The sequence below is a fragment of the Cygnus atratus genome, chromosome 20 (assembly GCF_013377495.2).
Source record: "Cygnus atratus isolate AKBS03 ecotype Queensland, Australia chromosome 20, CAtr_DNAZoo_HiC_assembly, whole genome shotgun sequence".
NCBI lineage: Eukaryota > Metazoa > Chordata > Aves > Anseriformes > Anatidae > Cygnus > Cygnus atratus.
Genome location: NC_066381.1, coordinates 3500892 through 3515081, shown reverse-complemented (window position 1 = coordinate 3515081; position 14190 = coordinate 3500892). Strand labels below are relative to the sequence as shown.

The following is a 14190-nucleotide window of genomic DNA, read 5'->3' as shown; positions in this document are numbered from 1 at the left end:
AGAACCCCTACTGACAACATAAGAGCAGCATTACCTTAACAAGCCGGCCGGATTGAAATAGAGCCATAACTCCAAAAAAGTTTCCAAAAGCTGCATTTCTCACAAGTTTCTGAAAAAGAAAAAATATTGGAGTAAAAATCCATCCCACTGAGAAGTCAGATCTCACATTCAACTACAACTCTGACAGAGAGTTGAAAAACAACCTCCTGTACTATGTTTAAGAGCTACTGTCCTAGATTTTCTATCTGTTACACAAACAAATCTCAGATAAAACAGTGACAGACAAGAGTATCATCAACTTCCAGTTTTCAGAAATATTTCAGTTATTTCATTGTACTCGTTTCTCTTAGCAAGAACCCCAAAGCTACAGTATCCAGGCTCCAAACTGTCAAAGAACAGAGAAAGTTAAACTTGCTGTTGGTCAATGCTGCTATAAGCTCACTCACCTTCTTCACTTTTTCAAGATTGTGTTTTTCTTTTATCTGTTCCAGGACACTAAATATTGGAATTTCCTCAAAAGCCTGCAAAACCTGAGGAGATGAATGAGACAGCTCAGTTTGCAGTTTCTTCATTCTATGAAGTTCTAACAAGTTCAGCCAAAACAGACCTGAACACTAGATGTGCTGCTTTAGGCAAGAATAGAGCACGATTAGGATCAGTAAAACATGCATCAGAATTACAACTACCATAGACACAAATATATCTGCTGATATTCCTTTTTTTTTCCTGTACGTGACATAGCAGGATTAATAATGAGAGCATCCTGCTGCACCTATATGATCCTGTACCAAAACCAATGAGACTTTTCAGCATGGGCAAGGCCCTGATCCTAGCGGGTAGAACACAGGCTCTTGTGTATTATCAGCTTGTTAGGTGAGATGGGGTCACATCCATGGCAATGACACATAAAGCTGTATGTATAGACTCAATGTCTGCAACTAAATGTCATGTTATATACTCAAACAGCTTCAAGAAAGTATCCTGAAGCAGGTATTAAAGGGTTGCCTTTTCACATCACCCGCAAAAAGGGCCCAACACCAGAAACAAGTTGATTTTAAGAAGTCCAAACAGTTCTAAATGCAGCACATGTAAAAATTGGTCAATTTTTGCAAATTAAGGCTGCCTCCTGAGGCACGACAGAATCCCGCAGCACAAGCGTGCTACCGGTGTGTGCAGCTTGCACCTTTACAAGCACACTGCTGGCCCCACTGAAGCTGTGCAGCTGCCCTGCCCCAGCTGAAGAGCCTTCCTTCCCTGCCACCTGCCTGCACGGGACGCCAGCAGGGAGCTGCGGGACCCTCACAGCCACCACAGCGCGACCCCAGCGATCGGCCAGCGCCGGCCCCAACACTGACCTGCGCCAGGGCCAAGCTGAAGCCCGGCCGGGCGGCCTCGCGGGTGGCTCCCAGTCCTTCCACCAGGCGTTTGAGGGCGTACTTCAGCTCTTCGTCCTGAAACAGAGATCCAGGCACGGTTGGGGCCCCGCTCCTCCAGGCACCGAGCACCCCACGGGGCCCGGCCGCGCCTGCCCCCCTCCAACCCTCTCTCCATCCCTCCCGGTCCCCCCCTCACCTTTCCGCCGTCCCTCAGGTGCCGCAGGAGGTTCTCGGTGGCCGCCAGCCGCACCTCCTGCTCGGGCTTGGCGATGTCCCAGAAGAGATCGAGGAAGGCGCGGCCCTGCCGCAGCACCCCGCGGGGGTCGGCGGCGCCGCCGCCGCCCGCCGCCCGCTCCACCCGCTCCGCCATGCCGCTGCCGCCACACGTGGGGCCGCCGCCACAGCCGGCCCCTGCCCGCTCCTCCTCTTCCGGGGCAGCGGGGACGGATCTGGCCCCGCACCGAGACTGGAGCCACACCGGGGGTGTCCCCACGCGGGCTCTGTCCCCACACGGGGGTTGTCCCCGCACCGGGGCTGTCCCCACACCCAGCCGCCGGCGCGCCCCCTCAGCCCCCTCGCCCCCCTCAGCGCCATCTTCCCGTGCCCGCCCGACCCTCCCCAGCCCCGGGGGGAAGCGGGGCGCCGTGAGGAGGGGACACACCCGGTTAAACCCCCGCGGCCGGCCCCGGTTCTCCCCCGCAGCCCCTCAGCGAGGCGCGGGGCGCTCTGAGGGTGGTGCGGGCGCTTGCGAACCGGCGGAGGTCGAGGGAAGGGGGGAAGGATCCTGAATGCTTCCAGAAACGTGCGAACAAGAACTCATCGCGAACTCCTTTATTATTAATTTTTGTTTTTATTTATTTTTGACAAGTACTGAGAGAGCAACCGCTGCGCTCAGGCCCCACACGGCAGGGGCTCCCTGCTGGCTCTCCCCTCGCGCGGCTCCCTCCTTCCCTCCCGGCTCGGCTCCTGCCCCATACCCCCGGCCCCTCGCCCCACACCGACTCCGCAGCGAGCCGCAGCCCCTCAGCGCGGCGGCGGCCCCACGGCACAAAGGCGGCGGGAGACGCGCTCCGCGCCCGCCTGTGACGGCGACTTCCCGACAGGCAGCGGCGCGGGCAGCCCAGCTGGAGGTGCGAGGAGAGGAGGAGCTGGAGACAGGCACCGCGGCGGGCAGCCCCGGCCGGGGCCCCGCTGTATATAAGCGGCGCGGGGTCCTACGGGCGCGGTCCTGTCACGCTCGCCCGGGGAGGAGGCTGAGGTGGCGATGGCGGATTTCGATCCTTATGACGATCGGGCCTACAGCAGCTTCGGCGGCGGCCGGGGGTGAGCGAGGGGCTGCGGGGGGAGGCTGGGGAACGACCGGGGATCCTCCCTAAGGGAGCGGGGAGGGAGATAGGGAGGGGCGCCCCCCCCCCCCCCCGGCCTTCCCCCCCCCCCCGTAGGCCTGGTGAGGAGGGGGCGCGGCCGGGCCTCGGCCGTGTGAGGATGGAGGGGGGGGGGGGCAGAGACGGGTGGGGGGCGCCGCCTCCGGCAGCCTGCTGGCCCCTCGCCTCCCGCCTCTCGGCTTTGTGGAGGGACGGGGAGGCGGCTGCGGTGGTCTGGGAGGGGGTAAGGACCCCCCCCCCCCCCCCCCTTCGCTCCGTAACAAATTTGGGGCCTGGCGGCTGGGGAGAGCCGGGAAGGGGCGGGAGGCGGAGGGTGTCGCTGTGCTCCCGCCGGCCCCGAGGGGAGGGAGCGGGGGGGGGGGGGGGGGGGATTTAGGGAGGTACTGGGCCGGAGCCAAGGTAGGCCGTGAGGAGCTGCAGCAGGGACGCGGCGGGAGGAGGGAGCTGCCCGTGGAGGCTTCGAGGCCCCGGTGCGGGCGGGACGAGCTGGGCACGGCGGAGGGGGGAGGGAGCCGCGGCGACGGCCCCGAGAGCGGGCGGCGTTGTGGTGCCTGCGGCGGGGAGGAAATGGGAGGGCTCTGCGGTGCCTCCGCTCGGGGAGAGCCGGGAGCTGTCGGCCTCTCCTGCCTTATCCCGGCTCCCGGTGCTGGTTTCAGCCCTCGGATCCGTGGGGCTCGGCTCGGCTCTGGAGACTGCACGTGTTTGGGGGGAGCGGGCTATGAACGCAGTGACCAGCAACTACAGAGTTTGCCTTAAACCACGTTAGGAAGATGCAAGTAGTTAACTTTTTTGAAGGTTGGTGCCGTACAAGTCTGCTCTAAATTAAAACGCTAGGTATAAAACTACGAAATAAACTGTATTTGCAAGCAAATGTTAACGAGTATGCTGTTTTTGTCATTTAGTCTTCCAAGATGTTTCCTAATAAGCAGTTCCACTCTCTGCTGTGGTCAGAGAAGTAAATGAGTTTCATTTCCAGGCTGCCCAGGTAACAGGGAGGCAATAGTGCTGAGGCTGTAGCAGGAGTGAGTTGCCTTGCATTCAGAAAATCTCTGGCACTTAGGCTCTGTAAACTATTTTTTGTGCGTAAATATCCTCTGTCTAAAGGTGAGATGTCCCCGAGCAAACAGATGGGATAGCCATTCATAGTTTTGCCACTTGTTAAATTCTTAATAGATACATTGACAACTGCCTGAGGTGGCACTTGACACTGGTAATTCAGATGTTACTGTAAAGTAGCAAAATAAAAGTTCAAATGTTACTTTCATATTCAGATTTCTTTAATAGAGTGCTTAAACTTGCTCTCAGGCAAGACTCAGATACTTGCTTTGGTGAACTGGTTAGTAGATGCTTCTGCAGATGTTTCTGGTAAGTAACTAGGAGCTAATTCAGTAGTTTGGGTGCTACAGGTCCTGAGCTTTGCGCAGTCTTGTGTGTAGTAAAAACGTGACTCTTCTTGAAGGCTCTGATTAAATAATCCTTTATCTTAGGGTGAATTCTTCCCATTTTTAGGTGCTCTAGGACTGCAGGAATAGTGTAAACTCAGTAGAGATGTAGTTTGTCAGAGCTGCCCTCTGTGGAGCATTATTGTGAGATTGCAGTGAGGCAGATAGGAAATAACGACTCCCGATGAGCTCTAACATAGCTAAGACAACTGCCTTGTTCTCCTCTCAGAATTACACAGGAGGGCAACAGAGGATGACTGGTTTGAGATGGGATTTTGCTGTACTTGAGATGTCTGGCAGTGAACTGATTACAAGCTGAAGCATGACACTGATGTGCGAGTCACTTTATTCCAGAGGGAAAACATGCTGTTGGTATTAATAACAAAGCTGTACTATAGAAGCTTTCTGGTCGGTGTTTTGGAGCCCAGAATTTGACACCAAAATCCATTCTTGGTCATGCTGTGGCCTAGCTGGAACACTAAGCATCTGTAGAACCTCTCAGGGTTGAAGGAAACCGAGTTTATCACTCCTGGCCTGCTGGTAGGCTGTTTGTTTAGGCGTGGTCTTTGCACCGGGCTTACCCGCACTGGACACCTCAATCAAAGGTTAAGATTCATCCCATGAATCACAATACAAGTAAGTGGAAATGGAGAGCTAGTATTTATGCTTTTGGATCCTGTTTCCTACCCATTTACTACTAATAAATGCCTCCTAATTCTTAGGCTCAAGTAAGCTTCTTCCTGAAGACGTGGAGTGCTTACTGTAGAGATGCCCTGGGTTGCTTGAATAAATTTGGTGTGTGCTTAGAGTTGTGGTCTGGAGACTCCTGATGAATCTTGTCTTGCAGAGTCTTGTAGGGTGTCTGGTGAAATACTGAAGCTGCAATCCAATTAGGCTGTTGTCTGTTTGCTGGGCAAAAAGATAAATCCAGAACTATTGTTTTGATCCTTTGTGAAAGGCTATTAAACTCAAATAACAGCTTTCCAAAATATTCCTTGCTCTGAATTTTTGACAGACTGTTTTCTGAACAGCTAAACTTCCGGAAAGTAGCTTCAAAATAACAGTTTGGGTGCTCTTTCACCCCAACGTGGCCTTATGAGGTCATCCAACTCAGTCCACTGAAAAGTACGCCTAATTATAGGGATGCTGCTTCTGGCCTCTGCTAGAAGCAAGCTTTCTTCAACCTTCTGCTTTCATTTCATGGAGGGAAAAAAAACGTTTGATTCCCCTGCTAAGATGACATAATTATTACCTAGGTGTGTCTCAGTGAAAGTTGCACTGAGTGGGAAATACAGATATGCATTTAATGCTTTGGTGTGACCCGGGTCACTTGGTTCAGGGCTGTTCTTAATTATATTAGTGCGTGTCCTATTTTATTACGAATTAGAGCATCTTGTTTGAATCTTGGTTACTGAAGTCAGCCTTACTTTTTATTTCACCATTTCAATGTTGAAAAAAATGTAGCAAGGTGTAGGAACAGTGTCTCTTGGTGTTGCAAAAGTGCTTGTCCCGCTGTACTTGAAGCCTGCAGGAAGCTTAGTGTGGAACCCGGTTTGCGACCCTTCCTGTCCTCCAGGTGAGGACTGAAAGACCAAATCCATAGCTATTTGATAACCGAGGCTCTAGGGGAAGGTGTTCAAAAAGAATACATCACTTCAGAAAAATATCCGTAGGAATTGCATAACAGGACATTGATTTACACACGCGCAACTTCCCTCCCCCCAAATCCTGGTGTGTTATGGTAGAAACACGGTTTGTTTGCAGCACCGAGTTTCTTTGGGGGATTGCTAACTTGAGGGTGTGGTTTCAGAGGCAGCTTGATCCATCTAAGTGGAGGCTGCTGTTGAAAGCTGCAGTTGGAGCCCTGGCTTGTGTTCTCCTTCCTGTGCTGGCACAAGTGCCTTTTGCAGCTGGCCGGATCACCTTGTTGATACGGCGAATTCATCTGTAAGGGGAGTTCTCGGATGAATTAGTGCACAGAGCCGGCTGATTGGCAGCCCAGGAAACATGGTGAGAGTGCACAAAAGGAGGGAATGCTCTTTTAAACTGAGCCTAAGCAATTTTGATGTTACTATTGGACATAAAAATGAAGATTTGGGACTGTAAATTAAGTGTATGGTATTTTAAGGGGGTTTTGTAAAACCCCAGTGAGAATTAAGGATGAAGGCGTGGAACTGATTTGACATGTTACAGAATTCTGCCCTGCATACAGAGCACTCAGCTATAGCAGCTCCTGGTCTTGAGTCTGTTTTGACTCTGACTTGTTATTGAGACAAAGGCAGACATGCAATATTGTCAGAAATGCTAAAATATGGACCTGGGTGGGCACTAATTAAATGTGCAGAGGTAGTGACTGGGGTATGTGCAGCAGCATGCTGATATTGTTGGTGAAACTCCTGCGCTGGTACCATGAATAGGCACAAGTGGCAGGCTTACCTAGAAAGAGTTAAGGAATCTTATCCAAGATTTCTGCATTATGTCACTTGTTCGCAATAAAATATTTATTCTGGAATGAAGAGGGGGAAAAAAAGGTGGACAAGTACCATGGACCTTCTTGCTGCATGCAACTAGCCAGAATAATACAAGATAATGAAATTATTTGAACCTCTGCAGAAGTCTAATTAGCCCTTGTCACCTGGCAAACCCTGGATACACTCTGAGTTCCTCTGCGTTTTCAAATGTTCAGGGAACCTCTTGGAAAGGGAGCAGACAGGAACAAAATCCAGTAAAAGGAAGGCACTGAAGAAGAGAACGTGGCAGAGCTGTAGGTAGGCATCTCAGCTGAGGCAGAAGTCACTTAGGCAGAGCAAGGGGTATTGAACCGGTGATGGGGACATCCTGTAGCCAACAAGTTCAGGAGCTGGAAGTTGAGGGCCTTGTGTCCACAGTAACTGCTCTCTGTAACAGAGATCTAGGTTAGCTTGAGAAGCTTAGGCTCCGTGGGGAATCAACATGCAGATGTGTTGTGTTAACACAGCGAAGAATTGAGCTGGTAACTTTCTAGTTCCTCAGCAACCAATGCTGATAGCCTTAACTGAGAGGAAGAATAGGGAAAGGCAGCCTAGTTTTCCTCTTATGAGCCAGAAAGGAAGAAGTATCTAAATACTACTTAAATTGCTTCTCTGCCTTTAGAATGTCTCGTTCAACTAAGCTGTTTAGTCAGTGTTCGAAGTATTACAGTCCAGGTGCCCTTTAGATATCTGACAGCTAGTTACAGCAGTAACTTTCCAGATATGGAGGGTGTCTCTTAAGCAAATGAAGATGATTGTGGAGTTGATGTTATACTATTTAGCTAAAAGCATTAGTTCCACGTAAACTTTGGGATATGCCTGTGTCATGCAAGTGTTTCCTTACTGCGATAAATTCTTGAAATCTGTTCTGGGATGTGTTGTGTCGAGTAGGGAACAGTGTAGATGACCTTACTTTGAGATTTTCTTAATGTCTTCTGAGACAAGGAAGAAGTTCATTCATCAGTTCATTACTGACTTCATCTGTAAGATAGTTAACGATGTCGTTCATTTGTTTTCCCACTGAAGTACTGATCAGGTAATGCTAAAAATGAGTTGGCCAGTAGTGGAGGTGGCAGATGCGGACAAAGAGATGCTAGCAGGCGTTGTGGAGACTGACTAAAGCTGGGGGAAGAGATCCACTTCCGAGAAGTCAAATAGCACCAGGGCAGCGCTGTGTGCTGTATTACGGGGAGTCAGGTTCCAGAACTGGACTGCTTTTTCAACAGGTCTCGTGGTGGTGGCCTTGGTTCCCGCAAACAGAAAGAGCTGCCAACAGAACCCCCTTTCACAGCGTATGTGGGAAATCTACCCTTCAACACCGTTCAAGGAGACATAGATGCCATCTTCAAGGATCTCAGTGTAAGGAGTGTACGACTAGTCAGAGACAAGGAAACAGACAAATTTAAAGGTGAGTGTTCAGAGTTGATTTAGTTGTAGGTTGCTAAGGTTGCTAACTGGTAAGAGAATCATCTACTTCTAAAGCCATTTTAATGGGGAATTTCTCTGCTCTAAAGCACAGTTAGTTTGGTTGTTCTTCAGTGTTGATTTATGCGAAGTTGTCCTTCACCAACAAATAAACATCTCATTTGAATGAGATTCACCGTTACTTCCATCACAAGATGCAGTCTGATCTGAGTATCAAGTCAATATTTGCCCTGCTGTAAGAGACTCTCAAACCTTGTTTGTCTCTTATGAATTGTAACAAAGCTGAAGTGTCTGACCCACTCGAGATCAGTGGTCATCAGTTTTGAGTACTTAGGCAATCCTTAGCTCGGAAGACTCCTATTGCTTCACCTTTGTCTTTAGTAGGTAGGAAGGAAAAGCAGTTCAGTGAGCCATTCGCACAATTGCATTAGAGCATGTAAATCGTATTTCCATTGGAAATGACTGAGGGGAAAGGGAGTACTTTGTAAGTTACTTTTTTAGGGGGAAAGGCTTAATGCAGTTTATGAGGAATTTTAGAAAAGGAATAGCAAATTCACTAAATGATGTGGTGACAGAAAATCAGACCATTGGCAAAGCAGGTACCTCAGCTTCTGGTTTAAAGATGCTAGTAACAAATGTCAATATTCATCTAAATAACTGTCTAAAGGTGTAGATCAAATTTAATCTGCAGTGAGAACATACTGTAAAGGAAATTAATCAGGCTTTTACCATTTGCGTAGTGTCCATGTAGAGCTCTATTGCAGGCTCTGTCCCAACTGTTAATAAGCATAGGTAAATGCATTCATCTTTAATGATGTTTGGTTTCTGAGCAGTGTACATCTTGTACTTATTTGTAGTTCGTGGTTGAAAGAGAAGACTATTAGATATACAGGAAGAGAAGCTTCTTACAATTGCTTTCTAAAGTGCTGGTATTAATTTCTGAGTTTCTTCTTACAGGATTTTGTTATGTAGAGTTCGATGAGGTGGAGTCACTCAAGGAAGCTCTTACATATGATGGTGCAGTAAGTATATTTCCAATTAATTTGTGAAACAGAAAGATAAGCACAAGTCTCAAGCTTCTTGGCAGCCCGTCTGGCAATTTCTGAAGAGATTTTCCTCTTTACTTAACAGCTTTTGGGTGACCGATCACTCCGAGTGGACATAGCAGAAGGCAGAAAACAGGATAAAGGTGGCTTTGGCTTCAGAAAAGGTGGCGGGCCTGATGACAGAGGTGACTTTCATTTTCCTAAATAGCTTCTTAAATATAGCAGCTGGAGTTATGACTTCTGGTGCTAACTAATGCATGCAAGGCACGCAAGAAAACACGAAGACTGTAGCGGAAGGAAAATTTGTACGTACCTAGTGTAGTTGCCGCTGCTCCTGAAATTGCTGGAATAGATGTGCTTCGTGTCCCAAAGCTGAGTGTGTGTCACTGCTAACCCTGGAAGTGAGACCAATCCCCCTAGCAATGTGCAGTCTCTTGCAGAGGACAATAATAAGCCCAATGGTCTGATCTGCTACTATTTTATTAGGATGTAAAAGTGAGTAAGCTAAGTAACCACAAGTGTACGAATATGTATTTTGTACTGTCTGATGTTCCAGTGTAAGAACGGGCTTTTCTGTAGCTACAAAACTTAATTGAACTGCATTGACTGGAGCTTTTTGTCCAATCTGTTTTAGAGAAGCTTTTCTGACCACTTGTTCTCGGTTAACAAAGCTGATCTTTTGTTCCTGTCCAATGGAACTTGGTGGTACTGAAATGAAGGGATTTTCCAGCAGCATGACTTTGGATATGGAAGGACTGGACTTTGGTTTGGCGTCCCCTTGATCAGTCTTTCCCACAGCTTTAGACCTGAACACAATTGTGGCTTTTTTCCTAGGAATGGGAGGAGGTTCCCGAGAATCCAGAGGAGGTGGATGGGATTCCAGAGATGACTTCGGTTCTGGTATCAGTATTAACACTTATAAGATAGGCGGCCTAAAAGGCACAAATGTTCTCATTTTCATGTCAGCTGCGTTTGTCCACATTTGTTTTGACTCAGTCTACTGTATGCCAACTTTGAACATCCTGTGGCTGCAGTGGGATTCTTCAGGGGAAACTTTAATTGCTTTATAACAGGAAACGGTCTTCATTTTAAGCTTTATGAAATGATCTTAAATGGCAGAAAACTAGTTCGAATGTAGTCTGGGATGTCTAGGTTTCAAGCATAGCATTTCTCAAACATGAGCCCAAGTACATGTTTCAATAGTAGCAGAAACAGACAGGCCATGTGGAAAAACAGATATTGGTGCTGCATTCTTTCAGAGCAGAGGTTTTCACCCCTCTCAAGAGGTTGTTAATGTAATGCCATGTGAAATGTGTACTCCTGAAGCAAATGACATCTCCAACGCTGTGTTAGTTCCAAAGCACTTTTAAATACAAAACATTCCTGAAAGTTAGGTCTGTTCTGGTAATGCAAGTTGCAGTGAATGACTGAACTTCCTGAGTGGAAGGTACTGGTGGAGCCACTGTGTTTATTTTTGACTTCCAGTTAGATTTTTGTTAATAGTGTCCAGGGTGACATTAACACAATTGCTTTTGTCCTCTGAACTTGTGGGTTTGGTCCATTTTCTGATGGGGAGATGTCGGCAAGTGCAACTGTGCAGTGTCTGGTCTCTGCATGAGTGGAATGAACAAAGTAGGAGACGTAACCGTGAGCCATTGCTGCTAGCATGGAACTCAACATGGTGCTGGAGAGAGGAAGCTTGCTACAACGCTGTGCTTAACCTGCCTTCGTAGCTAAGCATTCTGGTGTCACAGCCTTATGCCTTTACCAGCAGCTTCTTCAAATGCACATTTCAGCTGGTTAGATGCTGGGTGAGTGATTTGTGCGCCGAAGTTTAGCGTTGAAGTCTTAGTTGGTACAGAAGCTTTTCTTCTCAGGTTGCCTTGCGCTGGATCAAGTCTTAAAGATTGCTGTTTGGCACTGAAGTAAAGGACAGTTCTGCAACTCTGCCAAATGCTAAATTGGAAAGGAAAATCTCAGAAGGGAATAAAACATCTTTCCCTTCCAAGCAGCTTCTAAAAAAACTATGTTCCACTTAGGTACGCTGCTAGCCTGAAATATCTTCCTCCCATTGAGTACAGATGGAGCCATAGGGGGATATTCCAGGATGGTCACTGGTGCAGAATGGAAGTCGGTCAGTGACAGGTAGTTCTTGGTGGCTTTTGATATACAAACTGAAGAAATGTAGTCAGCTTCCTGTTTAAAGTCTGGAATTGTTCTTAGCTCTTCCATTAGTCAGGTAGATCCCTGGTTATTGTATAGTACAGTTGAAAAGCCTTGGTTTTGCTCCGTTTTTCGAAGGCTTTAAGGATTGTTTCATTACTCCCTAGCTCTTTTCCCATTTGCTCTGCTCCTGCAGGCTTCATGCTAAGGCTGCGGTCAGTGTGATCTGTCCACAGCAGAACTCAGGGTACTTCTAGCGTTACCTCTGAATTCAGCTTCTGGTGTTAACAATCTGAAGTTGCAGCTGAAGTTCATATTTTAATGGTGCTTGGTGACCCGGTTTCAAAGACTGAGTATGAAATAAGCCTCTAGGTGGATAAAGCGGGTTCTGAACTTGGCATAGTGCACTGGATTTCAAATGCAATCTGTATGACTCTTCCAGAATGTGTTAGATCTGTGAAGCAATCTGTCTACAGACAAAGGCTCTCAGTGCATCATCTTGGACTGACAGCTGTGCCTTGCGAGGTTTTCCAGTCATCCAGATAAATCTAGATAAAAGCATTGTGAAATGTGCTCTTTAAATTCACCATCTTCCTTCTTCAGGATTCAAAGATGATGACTTCTTGGGGGGCCGGGGTCGAGGCACTCGCCCCGGAGACCGGCGACCGCCAGGTGCCTCAATGGGAAGTGGTGGCACTGGTCGTTTCCGAGATGGGCCTCCCCTTCGTGGATCTTCCATGGACTTCAGAGAGCCAACAGAAGGTAAACTCCTTTCATCTTCTGTAATTCAGTCTTCCTTCGTGAATGACACGTCTTGTTTCTTCATCAGGGTAAAGCTGCTTGCCCTTGGCAGAAAGTCTGAAAACCTTACTGTTTTGTCTTGCAGAGGAAAGAGCACAGCGACCCCGGCTTCAGCTCAAACCTCGAACAGTTGCTACTCCCCTCAATCAAGTAGCCAACCCAAACTCTGCTATCTTTGGTGGAGCCAAGCCCCGAGAGGAAGTAGTAAAAGAGCACGACTGAGCTTGGGGTTGAGAGGGAATGGGGAGGCGGGAGAAAAAGCAAGACAGTACAGAGTGACTAGCTCTGCTGGAATGTCAACCCTGCAGTTTACCATTCCTGCCATCTGGCATTTGTCCTCTTTGAAACTGAAAACACAGAGCTTGTGAATGCATGTCAGCTGTTAACAAGTGGTTTTTAGTACGTTCTTGGCTTTGCTGTATCTAGTGCGTGCTTTGTGCTGAGTTTCCTCTTCTGTTTCCTTCCAAGCAGCACAGTTGCCAGTAGATAAGGCAGTGTAGCTGCTTCCACAGGTGTGGAGGTCTCTGGACAAAGGTGCTGCTTCACTTCCTCCTTTCTGGGTTTGTTTTACTTTAGAAGCACAGGTTAGACTTAGTTATTACCCTGTATTGTTTCCTTTTACTTCCTCAGTGCTCCTCTTCTGACCTGCATGTCTCGTTCTGTATTGCTGTGGCTCTGAAGAGGAAAACTGGAGAGTCCAGATGAGTTGAGCAGAGTAACTTTCAGTTCTAACCATGTAGTGAAATACCATTTAGGACAATTGATGACTTACTGTATCCAGCAGAGCCCCTTAGAACACTAAGGGGGGAACTGCCCTTTCACACAGGTTACCAGGAAGTATCAATTTAATAGATGCAAGTCAAGTTGGCTGGCAAGCCTGGTGGATAGGTGGAAGCAGCACGGATAAAGCATCTCCCAGCAGCCTGTTGCTGGTGACTGATAGAATTCAAAATGGTATGATGCTACACCTCAGAGCTCAAGGTTAGTGCTGCAAAAAGGTGCCCGAGCACAGCTGCTCACTGGCTCTTTCTGCTTACATTTCTTTGGATTTTACATGTTTGGTAAATTTTTAAATGAAGTTTCTACAAATAAAATTGACTTTTTTATTTTTCTTTAAGGAGTATATACTTTGCCATGCAGTATGTAGTTGTCATTACCCCCTGTTTTTCTTTGCCCAGTGGTGTACAGTTTTAAGACCTCTGCTTTCAGAATACCATGAAAATGAGCAGATTAGAAACTGTTACAAAATAGATTCTCTTCGTGTAGAAGTTTGGGTGAAAAGCATCTCTAACCACTGCATCTCTGAACTTGAAGCGTTTCTTGCCAGCGTTGGGAATGTTCTTTGTGGGAGGAGGGAGGGGAGGGGGAGGCTGTAGCTGAGGGAGAGAGCATTCATGTTTAAAAACAACGTGGATCTCTAACACTGAAGTGCAGATCTGTCCAACGCGTGAGGAAAAACTTGGGCCCCTAACACTAGTGCTGACAGCTCCCAGATAAAACAGCCAGCACGCCAGAGTACTTGCAAAAGAAGTTTGGAAGCATGGCTGCTTTACTACCAGCGTCACTGCTAGTAGTGAATTTCTCCTGTAAATTTTTTTTTTTGTAACGTCAGAGTCCCAGCAATTTACAGAACTACTCTTTCCTTCCTTCTGCCTGTCACTTAATCTGCTTTTGAGATAAGAACCATTTGTCTAACACTAATAATTAATTTAAGACAGACATGCATTTGTGTGGTTGTATTCCAAACCAATAATTGACCTATTTACATCTTCAATGTGGAAAAGATTTTAAGAACAAATTCCCATATAAAAACTCACCTCTAGTCAAGACAGTTGACTTTTAAATGTAAAAAAGAAAAAAAAAGAAAAAAGAAAAGAATTCCAAACACTTAACACATTCTGCTTCATAACAAAATAAATTTATGGATATGGTATTTTGTGAATGATCTTTTAAATAAAAGAAAACATTAAGTAATATTTAACATTGGTCTTTATTTGAGTCTGCTCTAGCTTGTGTCCCCCCTCCTCCCCTCCCAAAGTTCT

The 14190-nt window shown here is 47.4% G+C and overlaps 2 protein-coding genes across 3 annotated transcripts in view; one reads left to right on the top strand and one right to left on the bottom strand.

The window, feature by feature from the left end:
• MYBBP1A (MYB binding protein 1a) overlaps nucleotides 1–1792 on the bottom strand; it is a 60009-nt gene extending 58217 nt beyond the window's left edge. Inside the window, exons 1-4 of the mRNA XM_035559006.2 lie at nucleotides 1573–1792; nucleotides 1356–1451; nucleotides 447–530; nucleotides 35–109 (exon numbers count right to left, since the gene is read on the bottom strand). Of these exons, the coding sequence (XP_035414899.1) occupies nucleotides 35–109; nucleotides 447–530; nucleotides 1356–1451; nucleotides 1573–1746 (429 nt within the window). The 5' untranslated portion in view covers nucleotides 1747–1792. The remainder of the gene's footprint in view (nucleotides 1–34; nucleotides 110–446; nucleotides 531–1355; nucleotides 1452–1572) is intronic.
• Nucleotides 1793–1808: 16 nt separating this feature from the next.
• EIF4H (eukaryotic translation initiation factor 4H) lies at nucleotides 1809–14124 on the top strand. Of its 2 annotated transcripts, XM_035559004.2 has the most exons (7): nucleotides 1809–2699; nucleotides 7940–8121; nucleotides 9096–9160; nucleotides 9270–9369; nucleotides 10019–10084; nucleotides 11951–12109; nucleotides 12234–14124. In XM_035559004.2, the coding sequence occupies exons 1-7, from the start codon at nucleotides 2641–2643 to the stop codon at nucleotides 12368–12370; spliced, it is 768 nt and encodes a 255-aa protein (XP_035414897.1). In that variant the 5' UTR covers nucleotides 1809–2640; the 3' UTR covers nucleotides 12371–14124. The 2 variants fall into 2 exon arrangements, with proteins under 2 accessions (XP_035414897.1, XP_035414898.1); XM_035559005.2 differs by lacking the exon at nucleotides 10019–10084 and having other exon boundaries at nucleotides 1853–2699.
• The last annotated feature ends 66 nt before the right edge of the window (nucleotides 14125–14190 follow it).